At 38.4% G+C, this 18,142-nt stretch overlaps 1 protein-coding gene across 2 annotated transcripts; it reads left to right on the top strand.

Moving 5' to 3' along the window:
* The first annotated feature begins 5,486 nt into the window (after positions 1 to 5,486).
* Positions 5,487 to 15,440, top strand: Morf4l2 (mortality factor 4 like 2). Of its 2 annotated transcripts, none has more exons than XM_008832427.2 (4): positions 5,487 to 5,668; positions 6,980 to 7,069; positions 12,603 to 12,703; positions 13,887 to 15,440. In XM_008832427.2, exon 4 carries the CDS (start codon positions 13,911 to 13,913, stop codon positions 14,775 to 14,777), a length of 867 nt encoding a protein of 288 aa, XP_008830649.1. In that variant the 5' UTR covers positions 5,487 to 5,668; positions 6,980 to 7,069; positions 12,603 to 12,703; positions 13,887 to 13,910; the 3' UTR covers positions 14,778 to 15,440. The 2 variants fall into 2 exon arrangements, with proteins under 2 accessions (XP_008830649.1, XP_029419034.1); XM_029563174.1 differs by lacking the exon at positions 5,487 to 5,668 and adding an exon at positions 5,749 to 5,767.
* Positions 15,441 to 18,142: the final 2,702 nt, after the last annotated feature.

Below are 18,142 nucleotides of genomic sequence, written 5' to 3'. Positions count from 1 at the left end.
CATTATAGAGCTTTTAGTTTTCAAGCACCTTTATCACTTCTGGTGAAACGTAGACTTATGTAAGTGGAGAGTATATTAAAAAAAAAACTTGAGAAAAATGGTTCAAAGCAAACCCTTGAGGCAAAGCTTGAACTAAAAACACCAACAATCAGTGATAGAAGTCAATCTTTATCTCTGTTAGTTAATGTATACTGTGGGTGGCTTTACATGGTCCTTCCAAATGAAATGTGTTATTCACAAAACCATGAATTTTGGTAAACTTCAAGCTAAACTATTAACTCAGGAAGAGAATAACAAGGGATTATGTGCAAGTCTGGTATCTCTAGGTCATCCAAGGTCTTCACTGGTTAGGTTCAGTTCTCAGTGGTTTCTATTTTATTCTGTGAAATGGAGTCAGGAGGTGATGGTTTAAGCATAGAAGAGAAAATAGGTATCACTAAAAAGATAAAACTTTCCCCATGACTATTTCCTTTTTTTGCTCTGCCATGGGCTAACACACTAGACAGATGCAGACAAATTTGCTGGACTGGCTTTGTGAAATTCCTATGGAATGAGGCAGTATAAGCTGACAGAAAACAACTTTATTACAGAAATTCCATTTCCTTAGACTTGAAATATTACATTTTTTAAACTTGCACATTAATCGTTTCAAGAAATATGCAATAAACTAATCAGAACCACATTTTTAAAATATCAAATAAACCTGGGGATAAAGCAATTTCAGCAACTAGCCATAAGACATTAGGAGGACACTGGTGATATACATGAGGATGGTCTGACCACTACTGACCACTGCCTTCCAGACCTAGGACGATTCTGTTACTCACAAGGTTATACAAGTAAGGACTGTAGATATGACAGGCAGCTTGCCTGCTGCAAAAGGATATTCAACTAAAAGGGAAAATTTCAGGCTGAAACGTGTTTTCCAATTAACTGCCTTGGTGAGGCTAAAGCAGTCATCAGCAGCTAGGAAGGGTCATTTTTCCCACTGTTCCACTGGAGTGCATATATCTCATCAATTTGTCTGCCCTTAGGGTGGCCTATGTTTCTGATTAGCAGAAAGGCTTTGTATGAGCTAATGGTGGCCTTCCAAATTAATACAGGGTTCGTGGAGCCACTGAGTGTCCTGTGATGGCTGGGACCATAAAGAGTTTCTGTCTGGCCTTAGGATTGAAATATAACAAATTTACGCTATCTTGCTTTTCCAGTTGAAATAATGTGGAGACAATACTTTGGCTGCAAATTCTAAAGAAGAATATTTCTCATTTTCTAAGAACTGACTTTAATCCCATTAGTAAGTTGAGGTAGCAGGGGAATATTCATTTTGATGGGGTACCATAACATAATAGGAAAAAAACGTGGACTTAGAATTAGAGACAAGGCTGTCCTTGTTTTGCAATTTACTGGTTGAGCAACTTTAGGTCACTGTCTAATTCCTTTGGGTTTCAGTTAGGAGTTACTAAGACAACAGATGTAAAGAGCTGGATGCTGTGTTACCCTGCATAAAGGAAGCTCTGTCCTTATGCATTTTCTGTTACCATTTTGATTCCAAAATTAATTCATATTATTCATTCTTTTGCTCTTAAAACCCCACTCAGTAAAGCATAAGGATGAACTTAGGAGACTATTGCAGCAATAGTCAGATATGGATTCCAGTGCCCAACATACCCTGTGTTAAAGTACTTTGTTATGTCTGTCTCCTGATCCTATCCATAAAACCACAGCTCTGATCTTGAACAGATCAAAGACAAATCATTTTTCTTAGACACCTGTCAAGAGAAATACACTATATGAGGCCCCTTTGTCCTTTACCTTATGTCCTCTACGCCAGCATTATCCAGCGGAACTTTCTGTGGTGGTGAAATGGTCTGCCATCTGCACTAAGACACTAGCTACTAACCATATATATCACAGAGCCTTTGAAATATGGCCAGAACAAGCAAGTGAATTGAATTTTTATTTTAATTAACTGTAACTTAAAGAGCCAAATGTGCTAAGTAGATGTTTCATTATATAGTGTAGCTCTAAGAATATGAAGTGGAAATATTTGTTCCCACCTAATATATGGTGACACTGAGGCTTAGAAAATTTAAGAGAACTTGTTAAAAGTCATTTAAATAGAAACTGAACCAGATTCAAAGCAGAGGACTAGAAAACTTATTAGAATAGTAGAACAGGATATATCAGGAATGATCTAGACTTTATTTCTTGTAAATTAAATGGTGAATGAAAATAACTAGACATTAGAACTTACTTTCAACACTGTAGGACAATGTTGCTTTCACCTAATATACTGGCTTAAATGTTGGGACCAGCCAGGCACGGTGGCACACGCCTTTAATTCCAGCACACAGGAGGCAGAGGCAGGCAAGTCTCTGTGTGACTGAAGCCAGTCTGGTCTACATAGCGAGTTCCAGTCCAGCTGGGGCTGCAGGGAGACTGTCTCAAAATGACGACAACAACAACAAAATATGTTGGGACTAATGGTTATAGAGCAATACAGAGTATGTGACCCCAAATGAGTTTTCAATGATCCTGTTTCCTCACCACCCTCAGGCCTATATCATACATAAGAGATTCTGATATCAGCTACAAAGGATAACTACAGAATAAGAAAATCATTGAGAAATAAAAAAGCAAGAACACTCCTGCGCTTATGCAATACTGTATTATAGAATGGAGACGAGGAAAGGTATGAAAATTATCAAGATATTTCCACATACACATTCACTCAACGTTAGTTAAAGAAGGGAACAAAATATAATGTATTCTGAGGCTCTGAAAGATGAGCAATTATGGTGACACTTCTACACGTGTTACTCTGCAAAACAGGCACCCTCTAGTGGTGTGCACAGAAATAAATATTGTATTTCTGTTCTTCAAAGCCGAGGTGCTCAAGTTTTTAGGGTTCACTGGAATCACTGGAACAATTTGCAGTGCCACAAACTGCCAAACTCCACCCGGAGAATTTCTGATTTAATAGATTTCAGAAGGTATTTGAGAACATAAATGGCTGACAACTCACCAGGTGATAATGATGCTTCCGGTCTGCCTGGGAAATGCATTGTTCCTGCTTTAAAAACCTTCACCCATGTGTGTACAAGTACCCACGCTGGAAAACTGAAACAGAAAACTTTTGTTTGATTATAGTGTAGTAGTACACATCTAATAAGAGTTTTGTTAAGAAAATAAAATATCTATGGGAGAAGGATATAATACAATATCAGAAATTTAGAAAGTATTAAAAAAATAACCCTTAAGAGTCTGACTGGAGAGATGGCTCAGTGGATAAAGTGCCTGCTGCTCAGGCATGAGGATCTGAGTTCATATTCCACAGCACCCACATAAAAGCCTATCTGCAACCCCAGCACTGGGAGGAGGATGTTGGTGGAAACAGGCAGATCCCAGGAGCTCACTGACCAGTCAGTTCAGCCCAAATAGCAAGGTCCAGGTTTACAGAGAGACCCTGCCTCAGAAAAGAGGAAAAGCAATAGAGGAAGATATCAAAAGTGAAGTTGAGCTCTAGTCTCCATATGCACAGACTCAGGCAAGTACTCCCACGTGCACATGTATACACAAGAAAGCAAAAAGAGTTAGGATTTTTGTTTGTTAATTCATTTAGAGATAGGGTCTCAATAGGCTGGTGCTGAATTTAAGGTCTTTCTGCTTCTGCCTCCCTAGTGCTGGCATTACAAGTGTACCATCAAACCTCACAAAGATTTGTAATATTAGTACTTAGGGTCATTTTGCAACACTGACCCCCCCCCCCTAAAAAAAGCAAGAGAAAAAAATCTGGACAGGTTTTTTTTTTTCATTTTATGTGTATGCGTGTGTTGCCTGCATGTAGTAGGTCAGTGCAATGTGTTGTGCAATGCCCGCGGAGGTCAGAAGAAGAGGCTGTCGGATCACCTAGGACTGGAGTTACAGACAGTTGCATATGGGTGCTGGGATTCAAACCCGGGTCTTCTGCAAGAACAACCAGTGTTCTTTACCGCCGAGCCATCTCTCCAGCCCAGATGTTTTTCTGTTTGGAAGAACTTAACAAAAATATTTGCATTTGAGGTCATAATCGCCTGCCTAGCATGGGTACTTATACAAGTGGATTTTCTTTTTTTCTTTAGGAATGAAATATATGCATATATGTATGATACCTGTAGATTGTAGAGTTCATCAAAGCAGAAATGGAGATGAGGGGCAAAAATCTCACAATCTCTGGGAACCAAACAGCAAATCCTTTGCTGGAATTTGGTGGCATCTAGTGGCAGAATCGAGAGATATAAACCTCACCCAGTGAACCTTCTGGAAAATTGACTGAGTGCATATTTGCCTGAAGAGCACTATGCTTCGATATTAAAACCAAAAAAAAAAAAAAAAATAGGTGAGCTTCAAGTCCCACAGAAATTTGGGGTGTCTTATCATGGGGGAATTCGACTGCATATATTCGTATTATAAACTATTTCTGCCCAAACTGCAGGAAACTTGGTGAAGGGCAAAGGAGGGTGGCAGCTGATGGAGAAGGCAGTGGGACGACCTGAAAGAAGCCGCCAATGGAAGTTACTAATACAGGTTTGAATCCTAACAATTGTAAGACTTTATTTTAGAACAGGATTTTGGCAGACTAAAATGTGAGAATAAAGTCTATTTTCAGAGTCTAAAATAAAATCGGTAAGGAAGATCAAGAGATTTCTAAAGCCCTTTATTTCTGTTATTTATACGTTGACTTATTTCATTTTCCATTAAAACGGTCTCCAAACTTATGAAAAAACAGAAATCAGCCACTATACAGCAGCTCACCTGAACACACATTCACGGCCCCTCCCTCCACCAGCTAGCACGCACACCCACCACGTCCGACTGAAGCCACGAGGGCTGGTGCGTGTTCACACCCACACTCCACCCACAGGAGCTTGCCGACGCACATACACCCTGGTCCTCGCGCCATCCGCCTGTGGCACTCACCACTCTCACTCGCACACACATCAAAACCTTCATTATGCCTTTTTTTCCTCCTGCTCCGGGAGTTACGCAACAGGCTCGGGGGCGTGGCACGAGGTTTGACCTCGCTCTTCCCCACTCGCGGGAACTTTAGCTCATTTCCGCCTATCCTATTTCCGCAAGCCACGTAGACACTTCCTTTCTCAGTGTGGAGAGGGGGGGGTACAAACCCATAATGCCTCCCTGCAGTAGAAAAAGAGAGAGACAGAGAGGGAAAGGGGGGGAAACCTGTGGTCAGGGGAACTCTGGGTCGTGAAAATAGGCCACGTGAACAGACTGCCCTATAGACTTATGACCCAACGGTGTAGCGCTGTTGGAGGGCGGGCTTAAAACCTAAGAGGGCAATCGTCATTGGCCGGAAAGCACACTAAAGGAGGAAGCTGATTGGTTGGTTTTCGGCCCTCAGCATGAAGAAGCAGGTTGCTAGCACCCGCCTTTACTGCGGCGAAGTGTCACTGCTGACGTGAGGGCGGTGGTCCAACCATCTGCTTATGGAACATTCTAAAACTCGGACAAGACGGCTGTGATTGGCTAAAAGGCTAAAGCCCGCCTCCCGGGTGACGTGTCTGCCTATGGATATCAGTTGCCAGAGAAACCTGGCTTTACTATGGCGGTTGGAGGAGAGGCAGTGATCACACGTCTGCTGCTGGAAAGAACTGGATTCTCGTTTCAGGTTTCGGGGTGGGGGTGGGGAGAAAGGGTCGATGATTTCCTCTTCTCGGCGGGTTTAGAGACGGGATTAGCTAGTGGCTTCACATTCGGGCAGAGCTGGGTTCGTATTCCTGCTCGCCAACGCCCAACTCGGGCAAAGCTCCTTTCTGTGTCTCGGTTTCCATGTTTGTAAAATGGTGATAATTATAGTATCTATCTCAGAGACGTGGACTCGGACGAGCATTGTAGACTACTACGTATAAAAGCATTTGCTGTGAAGCCAGTCCCCGAAAGATACTAGCTATTGTTACGGGAAATAGATGTTTGCATGGCAGGAGGAGAAAATTATAAATTACGCAAATTCGCGCGTTTTAGTACTTTTCCTGCTCATCAGTGACTTTTTAAAAAGAAATTACGATAAAAGGCACATGTTAATCCTTATCGATAAAATTTGTTAGCCGAGAATTGCTTCAAAATATCGGGGACTCCAATTTTCCTATATTAAAAGTTAAAAAAAAAAGATGGGGGAAGGAGGAGAATGAAAGCGAGCTAGATCCGAAGCACATGCGATGAGTAGGCCTTATTTGGACCCCTATTTGAGTACACCAATTGCAAAAATCTCTTTTAAGACGCATTGGGAGCATTTAAATGCGGATTTGATGTTCTTTATGGAAATTGCTGTCAGTTCTTTTTAGGTGTTCATGATGGCGATGTGGTTATGTTTTCAGATTGCCTTTATTTTGAGAAAATTATTTTAAAATGCTTGCGGATTAAATGTCTGAGAATGACAAAATACGTGGATGACTAGGATTTGCTTCAAAGTCATTTCAGCATTAAAGAGAGATAGGAGGGGTATAATTGGGACCCCAAATTAATAATCGTTTAAACTGAGTAATAGGCAGATGGGGGATTTGTATTAATCTGTTTCATTTGGTATATTTTTGAAATTTTTCATAATTCTAAAATCATTTATTTGATAGCTTAAAAAAGTCGGCGGGGGGAGCAGTGGGTGGGGTTACAGATGAAACAAGATGGCCTTCAGTTGGTAATTGTTGAAGCTGGATGATGGATTCGCGTCGGTTTGTAGTACTGTTCCCTGTCCATTTTTATTTGAGATTACCCTTAACAGAAATTAATTATTTTTCAAAAATTAAAAAATGTATAATAAAGTAAATTTGAAAATATAACCACAAGAAAATCAAACAAAACACTTGAACATTTTCAGCTTTGGTGTCCTTTGTGTGAGATAAAAATGCATTGACTGATGGAAAAAGAAAACCACCATCTCATATCTTTTTTATGTCCTTTTTTGTCTCTTTGTTTGACCTTCTAGGTCACCATCAGAAAAGCTAAGTTTGCTATACAGTAAGGATCAGGAGATCTGACCCTGATTGCAGAACCATTTCTGATTGCTGTGTGCTGGGTAAGTGCCTTCTTTCTAGCCTTAGTTCACATACAGAATAATACCACAAAACCTTCCTAAATACCTAGGAATATTTTGAAGTCAATAAGCTCTCATCTGAGAAAGTACTCCAATTCTGAAAAAGGATGAACCTAACTTCATTGCTACTTCTAGTATGGAAAGTCAATAAACAACATAGGGCTGTGTAATTGTAATCTTTTAGTGGTTTTGCAGAATTAAATGTTATTTTCCTTGAGAGCAAATACAGATTTGTTGAATTTGAATCCTGGCTCTGCCACTTACTTATAATCTTGAGCAAGAAACTTCCTTTGTTCCAAAATTTCCTCATAAAAATATTTAGTTTATTAATAATCATGGCTTTAATGAAACATTTTATACATGGATACTTAAACACATTTCCATTTTTACAATTTTTTTGGAACTATACAAAATCAATATTGGTTTCTCTCATTTTCCAGAAGCAGCAGTTACTCATAGAACTGAATTCTGAAATTAAGACTTCTCACTTATCGTATTAATCTAAGAAGGTTTTTAGTATGTTTACCTAGAAGGGCATTTCCAGGATCGAGAGTTACAGCTAGCATCTCCAGCATGTTAAATGTCTTCTGTCTTTTTCTTCTTTTGTTCAGACTAAAAGAAATCTGTTGAGTTGTGGGTGTAGCTTAGTTGGTAAAATGCTTTCCTAGCATACAGGAAGCTCCAGATTTGATTCCCGGAGATTGTTCGAAACCAGGTATGGTGGCACATGCCTGCAGTCACAGCATTTGGGAGGTGGAAGCAGGAAAATCAGAAACTCAAGATCGTTCTCATAGTGAATTTGAGTAGCCTGGGACACATGAGACCCTGTTTCAAAAATATTCCAAGGTCCAAATGAGAAAATTGACAATGTGCTTGAGCTTAGCCAAAGACCAAGATGAGGCGAACAATAAGATATGAATCTAACTGATATAGTGCACACATGTACAGTTAAAGGTTTATTAGGAAAATTATAGTTGTTATGCACACGTTTGTAACATATATGAACAAAAATTTGAACATTTGGAGTCTGATTTCGAAATGAAAGGGGTGTGTCTCTCTCTTGACAGCTACATTTTTTTTCGTGAAGTTTTATATCTGTGTGTGTGTCACACACATAATTAAGGAATATATATACATATATTCCTCAATTTTCTCTGAAAGCTAGATTTCAGAAGGCGGCATTTCCTAGGTAGAAGAGGCAATTTCAAGAATGATTGAGGGCTAGGAGTGAATCAGTAGGAGCAGAGACCAGGAATAGGAGCAAGGACCAGAAATAGGGAAAGTCTCAAAGAGGAAAAAGACCTGGACCCTGGGAACCTTTTGAGTGGTATGCCTATAAATCATACAGTGTGCAGTGGTATTCAACTGGAAAAAAATTAAACGGTATGTGAGATCCTTGCACAAAAATGTCAGAAATTCAAGAATGATATGTGATTAAAATTTGTGATCTCATATTGTGAATAGAATGTTGTAAATTTATTATAGAATTGGGTTTTCTTTTTTCATCACCCCTAGTTCCTCCCAACAGTCAATCACTTACCAGTTTTCTTTATTTCCTTCTAGATGACCTAGTTACAGACCTGCCTAAAATATATATATATAGATATACATAAAAGTGTTTTTCTTTTTGCAAATATGGTGTTAAACTACTGTTTTACAACTACTGTTTATTTTGTCTAATTTCATGGTATTTCTTCCACAGTGACATGCGTTTAGCTAAGGTGATACTCTATATTATGAATAACACTACATTATTTTGTCAAATCACTATAGCCCCGGTGAATGGATATGAAAATAATACCACACCAGACATTTTGATGTTTATTTCCAAGTGTTATTCTAGGGCAATATTTATGCCTTTAAACCATAATAGTTGAACCAATGTAGTACTGTTCTGAGCATGATCAGAATTACTAGTGTGACAGAACAAAGGGCCTAGAGATAGGTGTGGTGTCTCACCGCTGCAGTCTCAGCAGTAGGGAAGCAAAAGCAGCAGGAGGGTCAGTGCAAATTCCAGGCCAACCTGGGCTATACAGTGATGAAAAAATGACTGGAAAAGAGCCCCTTAAAAGACAAATTTGTGAATTTTAAAGTATTTATAAAATAGCATTTCAAATTTTTGGAGAAAGAATGGACACTTCAACAGTGAATATTGAGAAAAGATTGATATAAATTTGGGGAATACTATAAACATACCAAGAAATAATATGAGAAATTTGTTTAGCAGCATTATCCCTGAGCATGACAAAGTCAAAGATCACAAAGGAAAAAACTGACAGGTTTATCTGTGGTACTGAGATATACAGGAGACATGCAGTCTTACAGGAAGCTATTAAACACTTCAAATATTTTAACAAAAACATTTTGTTATGAATCGGCAAGAAGCACTAATAAAATAGTGTCCTTTAAAACTTCATCAAATAAATGAAGCAGAAGCACCCTAATAGAAAACAATATACACTTCCAAGAAAATGATATATGATCAGTGATTGGAAAGATGTTGAAGATGAGATACTCAAATGAAAATATCCTACTACTGTAAATTAGATTCGGATAGGAGCTTTTTATGAAAAAGAATGCTTAGAGTTTAGGGTATAGACTTAATAGTAAAATGTTTGCCTGGTATAGGGAAGCCCTCAGTTGAGTTCCTGGTATTAAAATATATCTTTACCTAGTTTTCCTGAAGATGGAACAATGAGCCTGACACATTTTGGCTGGGAATACAGATTAAAACAGTTTGAGGTGAATCAGGCTATATCATTAAGAAAATACTTTGGATAGTTCCTCTTGCATATATCCTTCAGAGATACATATCTAATCTTAGTATATCTATGGATTAATGTCTGCTACTGCAGTTTTGTATTAATGAAATATTTGGAATTTAAAAGCTCGTTACTATGAGGCTGGTTCAGTGATGGTGCCTGAGAGATTATAGGCTAATATATAGAGATTTTAAGGGGTATTTACTTTCAGAGAATTCTCCAGTGGCTAAGGGGTTGGTGGTAAGAGAATAATGTCCACATCATCTAAAGGACTGGGTACATTAAAAATTATAATGCCAGATACTAAATGAACAATAGAAAGTATTTGCCAAAAACATTTGAAGATATTCTATTAACTGTTAAAATCACAAGCACCCTCAGGACAAAAACATGAATGAATGGGGAGTGGAGTTTTTTTGGATATTTTTAAAACACAAATTTAAAACTGGACAGCTGAAACAAACCGATTTTTCTTACCAGATTAATACAATTTAAAAAATAAACATTAGAAAAAAAAAGCTGTTTGGGAGATTTAACTCAGTGGTAGAATATTTGCCTTGCATATATGAGACCCTAGGTTCCATCTTGGAAGGCCAAATTAAAGTGGAGAGTCTCCATTGCTGGCCAGAGTATATGGCATAATCAGCATTTGTACTCACTGCTGGCATTATAAATTGGCATAATTTTTGAGGGGAAAGTAATTTGGCAATGTATGAAGAGACTTAAATATGTTGTACCTAGTCATAGCCTCAAAGGTACATACTATAAGCTCAACATGGGAAAATAATTGTTTACAATTTTTAAAAGGTAAGATCTAAGATTTGATAACATCTTAGACATACTAAGAAGTATAATGCTGATATATAATAGAAATATAATTTTGAAACCTACAAAAGCATTTCTGGCTTATTCTAGACTTAGTGTGTAGGAAGCAGGTGGGAAGTAGTGTATATTGGCCTAGTTCATGCCCCTGTTTTCTCCTCACTTTGACTATCTATTAAGGACTTATGTGCTGCTGCCAAAGATCCAAGATAGGTGTATCACAAGCCTTATTGTGGGACTTATGGTATTTATGAGGGAGAGGAAGTCTGGAGCCAGGAGTAGGTATGCTAAGTGAACAACAATGTTTAGTAACCTGGGAAAAATACAAGAAACTGGCAACTTGAAAATTTAAAGATGGAACAATGTGTTAATTATAACAGCAACTTTATAAAACTGAAGAATGGTCACAGATCCATGGAGCAATGCTAAGCTTCTGGAAAGGGAGGTATAAAGCATAGTAACTAGTACAGCTCTCATTATACTCACATCACAACTAGGAGCTGGATATACCAGCTAGATGTCAAAAGATGGCTATGCCCTTCTTGGGTGATAGCAGTAATTTGTTGGATATGTGGGATACATAGTGAAAGTCAGTGAGGAAATTATTTAGAAAGGTTGCATACCTGTCTTTATGCTGTCTTGCCACACAAACTTTGAATGTTGCAGGGATTTTTTTTTCCTGTAGCAATGTTAGACATTGCATTCAGCATTGGAGTGTACATGCATGACAGGAATAGTCTTACAGAATGAATTCTGCATTTGTATGCAAGAATATAGTCAATAATGAGGCTATACAGTAAGTTCAGCTATCTATCATTCTCAAGTTCCCTGGTAAGAAATTGCAAATGATCAATGTGAATTCTGAAATGATTCCTGGGTGATTTCACTCTCCAGCAGTTTGGATTTTGCCATCTGCCATCCCTTTGTTTTGTGGAACCTCTACACTCAGCCCCATGGTGGGATTTCTATAATTGATTCATTCTCAGAGATCCCCTTTTTTAAGCAACATTTTATGAGCATGAGAGTGTACAATATAATATGACATACTTGCTACTACCTCCATGGAACCTTTATAGGATATATTCTTATCCATCAGCCAGAATGCTTTTCATTCTTACCGGGTCAACTTACCTATTCACAGATTTCAATGGTCTGAAGCCTGGTATTGCACTTTACTATCTGCTCAGAGCTTTGTGTCCTTTCTATTAAAGGATATTTGCTTAAACTGCATAAGATTATGTGGCACCTCTAGCTCTTGTTTCAAGCATGACACAAGTCTTGATTTTACTCCTTAGAGCTTCCATACCCACTGACACATTTTAAGAACTTGTGGTTGGCTGGCAAGGTTTTTGTGTAGAATTTATTGGAGAAACCTGGCTTTCATTTAAACTTGGCTGTCATCTTTTTCTCACACATTCAATACTCAAATATGATCATATTGTTCAAAAGAATTAGCTTAAGAATTTTGCTTAATTCTACCTCAGGATCCTTTTCTGTGCTACCTGTTTGCATCTCTGCCTAATTTATTTGAATGTTCTGTAATATGCAAATATAATTTATATTGTCTCTGCTTGAGAATGTATAAATGTCTACAGTTCAACTACAGGAAACATCTTTGTGTCTACTTCCACAAGTGGAAGTGTTCCTGCTATTGTGCTGTGCTAGCTGTTCAGCCATAACATAACATTGTTATTATAGCCTGTAGTGACTAGGAATAGTTTGCCCCGGGTATTGGTGCAAAGAGCCTGAGATTGTACATTTCTTGTCTGAGTTCTCATAACTCCCCAGTCATGGGTCCTAATTGGAGTAGAGGTCTGTCTCAAAAAAGAACTCTTGTATCATCTTTCACTCGTCTAGTATAGGTTACGTTTATAAATTAGGTGATACCACAAAAGTTCATCTTCATTGCAGATACCTCCTTTCCTTTCTAGGTTGTGTTTCCCAGTTCATCTTTCCAGACCATCCCAGAAGATCTGTAAGATTCCATCTGGGAATCACCAGGAGTTCTTGGAAGGGAAAGAAGGAAGATTGTGTAAGTCAAAGGGATTGTTTCATGAGTCATACTTTAATATTAGAAGACTATTTTAATGCATTTTCAATGTAGATTATTTGTCTTGAAACTCAACATCTTTAGCTTTCAAAATAGCATTCACTTACAATTGTTCTCACAATTTTGTTTCATTTGTTGTCTTTTTGTTGCTTACTCTGCAAATACCTTTCTTCCTTAGGTTTTCCAGAATTCTCTATGAAATTTTGCCTCTCTTCTCCCTGAATGATTTCATTGGCTCATATAGTATACTACCAGCTCTATAATAATTGCTCTTAGAACTGCCCTGGTATTTCATCTGAGTTTGACAGTTCTGTTTAACAGCATACCCTACATGTAAACGGCCCTCTCATTTGATGGTAATACAGATGACTGAATCACCTATCCTCAAAACCTGAGAGTTGTCACTGACTCCTGTGAATTTCTCATCTCTTTCAGGAGCCAGTGATATTATAATACCATTTTTGTGTGTTCCCCAAAATAATTTTAGGCCTGCTGCTATTGTTGGACTAATACTGTTTTATAATTAGATGTTTTAGTACCTAGCACCTGAAATAATACTTGCCCAGGAACAGATATCCAGGAATGCTGAGTGATGTTCTTGCATTTATTGATGTCAGCCTACCCCTTAAAAGTTGTGCTCTTACTGATTAATTACCCAGGCTTGAAGATGTAGAGCCCCCTTTGATTTCTCCCTTCCCTTCACTTACTGTATCTTTCAGTATAAACTCATTCTCCTCATTGTCATCACACTAGTTAAGGCCTACCTAAACTTGGATACCCAAACCTTTACTGTTAAAGCATTTTTCCTTCCACTAAATTGATCTTGTTTAATTTCTTTGAAATTCGATTCTCCCTGTTCCAAAGTTTGAATTTCAGCATCGTGTCTTTGGTTTCATCACACTTAGTTCTTTCTCTAAAATTAAATTTCTATCTTTTAAATGGCATAAAAACGAATGTGTGGGTGTATCTGAAGAGTTGTTAGGTGAGGCAAGAGTAGTGCGTGGTAGTAAGGATCAGAGAAAGGGAGAGGAAAGACAAAGTCACTTAGAATGGTCCTGAAATCCACACTCAACACAGTTTAGCATGTGTTGTGAGCTCTGTTGAGCTTTATGAAGCATAAAGGTCACCATAGTAAACAACCAATAAAATACTTTATATATTACAGTGGTTGGAATAAAAACAGGGTTGAATGAGTTCCAGAAAGCAGGCTTCTCAGACGCGTGGACAACAATCTGCTGAAGAAGACAACTTTAAGAAGCCGACGAGAAGCAACATGCAGAGAAGTAAGATGAGAGGAGCTGCTTCCGGGAAGAAGTCGGCTGGCTCACAGCCAAAGAATCCTGAGCCATCTCTCCCAGGAAGATGGGGGGGTCGCTCTGCTGAGAACCCCCCTTCGGGATCTGTGCGGAAGACCAGGAAGAACAAGCAGAAGACTCCTGGAAATGGAGATGGCGGCAGTACCAGCGAGGTGCCCCAGCCCCCCCGGAAGAAGAGGGCACGGGCAGACCCCACTGTTGAGAGCGAGGAGGCATTCAAGAATAGAATGGAAGTTAAAGTGAAGATTCCTGAAGAATTGAAACCATGGCTTGTTGAGGACTGGGACTTGGTTACTAGGCAGAAGCAATTATTCCAACTCCCTGCTAAAAGGAATGTAGATGCCATTCTTGAAGAGTATGCTAATTGTAAGAAATCGCAGGGAAATGTTGATAATAAGGAGTATGCAGTTAATGAAGTTGTGGGAGGGATAAAAGAGTATTTCAATGTGATGTTGGGCACTCAGCTGCTCTACAAGTTTGAAAGGCCCCAGTATGCTGAGATCCTTTTGGCTCACCCTGATGCACCAATGTCTCAGGTCTATGGGGCACCACACCTACTGAGATTATTCGTGAGAATTGGGGCGATGTTGGCCTATACACCCCTTGATGAGAAGAGCCTTGCTTTATTGTTGGGCTATTTGCATGATTTCCTTAAATATCTGGCAAAGAATTCTGCCTCTCTGTTTACTGCCAGTGATTACAAAGTGGCTTCTGCTGAGTATCATCGCAAAGCCCTGTGAGGGTCTACTGACCACTCACTGTTGTCTGGTATCTGTAAACACTTCTGTTCTTAGTCTTTTCATTGTATAATTGATGTTCTTTAAAATTGTCAATGTATAACAGGGCTTATGTTTCACTTTGTTTCCTGTTCTGTTGTAAACAGAAAATAAAAGGAGTGCCTGACTCCTTTCCTCATTTCAGAGTTGCTACCAGTGTATGCAGTAATTAGACAAAGAAGAAACATTCAGTAGAACATTTTATTGCCTAGTTGACAACATTGCTTGAATGCTGGTGGTTCTATCCCTTTGACACTACACAATTTTCTAATATGTGTTAATGCTACGTGATAAAATGCCCTGATTCCTAGTGCCAAAGGTTCAACTTAATGTATATACCTGAAAACCCATGCATTTGTGCTCTTTTTTTTTTTTCATGGTGCTTGACGTAAAACAGCCCATCCTCTGCAAATCCATCTGTTGTTCCTTAGGCATTCATTCTATCTTTGCGCAAATTGTTGAAGGATGGTGATTTGTTTCCTGGTTTTTGTATTTGAGTCTAATGCACGTTCTAACATGATAGAGGCAATGCATTATTGTGTAGCCACAGTTTTCTGAAAAGTTGATATTTTAGGAATTGTATTTCAGATCTTAAATAAAACTTGTTTCTAAATTTCAAAGCAAAAATGTTTGCAGCGTGCCTTTAATATTGCGGTGACTGACAAACATGGGCTCATGCAAGATTAAGGTATCACAGAAGAAAATTGTGTCTCCCAAGGGAAAAAATTATTCTCTTGGGCTCAGCAGATTAGGAGCCCTCACTGCTTTTGCAGAGGACCTAGTTCAGTTCCCAGCACCCTTGTCGGGCAGCTTACCTGTAACTCCTGCTCCAGGGGATCTAAAGCCTTCAGACCTCCACAGACACCTGCACACACATGTACAGAACACCACGCAGATGTCCATGCATACACATAATTAAGTTAAAAAAATAATCCTCCGGTATAAGCCCTCTCAAGCCATTATCTTCCCCGCCCCCACCCCAGCATGGCTTCCCTAGATAGCTTGCTCAATAGTGCTGCTAGTACCAGCCAGATTTATTCCTGATGCTGTTTACGTCTGAGATTTTGCCTAGTATACTGGGATATGTAATGGCTGCTCTTAACTGCTCCTTATATTTAATGTAGAGCTTTCATGCTTCCCACCAGAGGAAACATGGATAGTCACTTTAGGTATTATATTTATCAGAAAAACTTGGAGATTTTTATGACTCAAAATGAAATTTACCCAGGGGATTTTTTTTTTTTTTTGGCCATGGTTATGGCTGTTTTATGTCTTTAGCAAGAAAAATAATCTCTTAATTTGTTGAAATTTGGGGAAATATGATTGAGGACAAATAACAGCAGTAAGAATCATGAATAATCCTACAGGATCAGTCAGGGTCCTAACAAGATTTTTGTGGACCTCAAAATGATCTGAGAGTTTAGTAGTGTTTTCCCAAGTAATCAGAAGAGGGGTAGGATCACAGTACATGTTGATCAGTTTGAGTTGACATCAAGTGCTATAGAATGAGTGACTTAAATAGGAACTTACTTTCTAGAGGATAAAAGGTCAAGGTGATGACAGAGTTGGCTTCTTGAGTTCTCTCCTCGGCTTGCCCTTGGCCATCCCTTCCTTGTGTCTTCATTTATTTCCAGATTTCTTAGGAGCCAGTGATTGGAGTGACTGACTACTACAGTGACTTCATTTAAAATTAATTATTTCTGTAAAGACCCTATTTTCAAATGTAGTAGCATTTTGAGTGTAAGGGCAGTTGGAATGGGGATGTACAATTTAGTCGACCACATAGGGTTAGTACCCTTAGGTAAAGGAGGTCATGGGGAGCAGGGCAAGGGTTACTGGAAAGGGTTGCCTCAGCAGTTGTGACGCACACAGGAATCCTGAGGAAGAGAAGCCAAGGTAAGTATCTAACCTAGCTGCTTCACTTACGCCTTCTATTCCCTCTTGGCAAACTAGAAACTAGAGAGGGACCACTTTTGATTGAGGCTGTGTTACACAGAGCAGGGAGAAAATGGAGGAGGTGAAGTGAAAATTGAGGATATCTAGTATACCTGGGTTAACCATAGCTACTATTTTACCATATATACATAGAATTAGGCATATGGATATTTTAAATAAAGGTCTCATTTTTAACAAAGGTAGTAGAAGAATATATATAAAATCCTTTATTTTTGTCCCCAAACTGATATGAAAAAGAAATTTATTTTTAGATGAGTGGGTGGAAATACCAAAATGGGAAAATTCTGAAAGTAGTTGCCACATACACAATTCAGTATTGAATGGTACTCTGAAACACTTTGTTTTAGGCATCAAAATAGAGGAACACAGTGGAAATGCCTGAATGTCTATTTGTATTTCGTATGTTGAAAACATTTGAATCAGTGAAAGAATAAGGTAGTCAAATATTTGGAGAAAATATTTCTGGGAGTGATTTTGATTTGTTTTGCATTATACTTTACTACAAAGTACATTCCAAGTGGATTAGTGATTAATATTTCATAAATGAGACTAAAGGATGCTGCCCTAAAATGGAGGTTTTTATAATCTTGACTCATTGATGGCCTTTCTAACATTAGAGTGTAGTCAAGAGTGTTCATAGAAAAAGATGGGCAAATTTGAGTCCAGAAATATTTTAAATAACTTCATGATGAAAGAAGTTGGACAACATGGCACATGAACAGCATGATAATGTGCATATCACACATACAAAAGGAAAATAATTGATATCTTAGAAATTTTTTTTTCCTACAAATAATAAAGGACAAGGAAAATAGGGCCAGAAATACAGACTAGTTTTTAAAAGTCTGCATTACAAGTAAGGTATCTTTATCCTAAACATAAATTCTTAATATATTTCTTACTGTTACTGTCACCCCCTATATAATGAACACTACTAAGTTGATTACTGGGCATGCTTTTATGTGTTCAGTCAGAAGAACCCAGCTGCACTGTGATTATTTGTGATGTGTAATGACTAGATCCATCATATATTAATTATTCCTCTTAAAATTCCTTTTTTTGTGTGGTTAAGGGACAGAAGAGGAGTAGCAGAGGGACCAGTGTAAACAATAAAGGGGTGTTGACAGTTTTTTGCACCTTAGTGATTACCTAAGTATCAGTCTAGTTGCTCATCTGAGTTCGATGAATATAGTATTTGGGTGAGATGGCATAAGTGATTCAAGCCTGTATTGGTAATTAATGGGTGACTATATGGAGAAGTTTAGAGACCCTTTATCTTCAAGTCCTGTGGGATCAAGGGCTGAACCAACTAAATCAGTTCTTAAGAAATTTTATCCAATCCAAGAAATAGTTCCTAAGTGATATTCATGAAA

Source organism: Nannospalax galili, unplaced genomic scaffold, assembly GCF_000622305.1.
Source record: "Nannospalax galili isolate Female #2095 unplaced genomic scaffold, S.galili_v1.0 scaffold671, whole genome shotgun sequence".
Lineage (NCBI taxonomy): Eukaryota > Metazoa > Chordata > Mammalia > Rodentia > Spalacidae > Nannospalax > Nannospalax galili.
The sequence above is the reverse complement of the archived record's forward strand: the minus strand, read 5'-3'. Positions and strand labels throughout refer to the sequence as shown.

Excerpts from the sequence above, each read along its gene's own strand:
- Morf4l2 (XM_008832427.2), top strand. The coding sequence starts at position 13,911 with ATGAGTTCCAGAAAGCAGGCTTCTCAGACGCGTGGACAACAATCTGCT.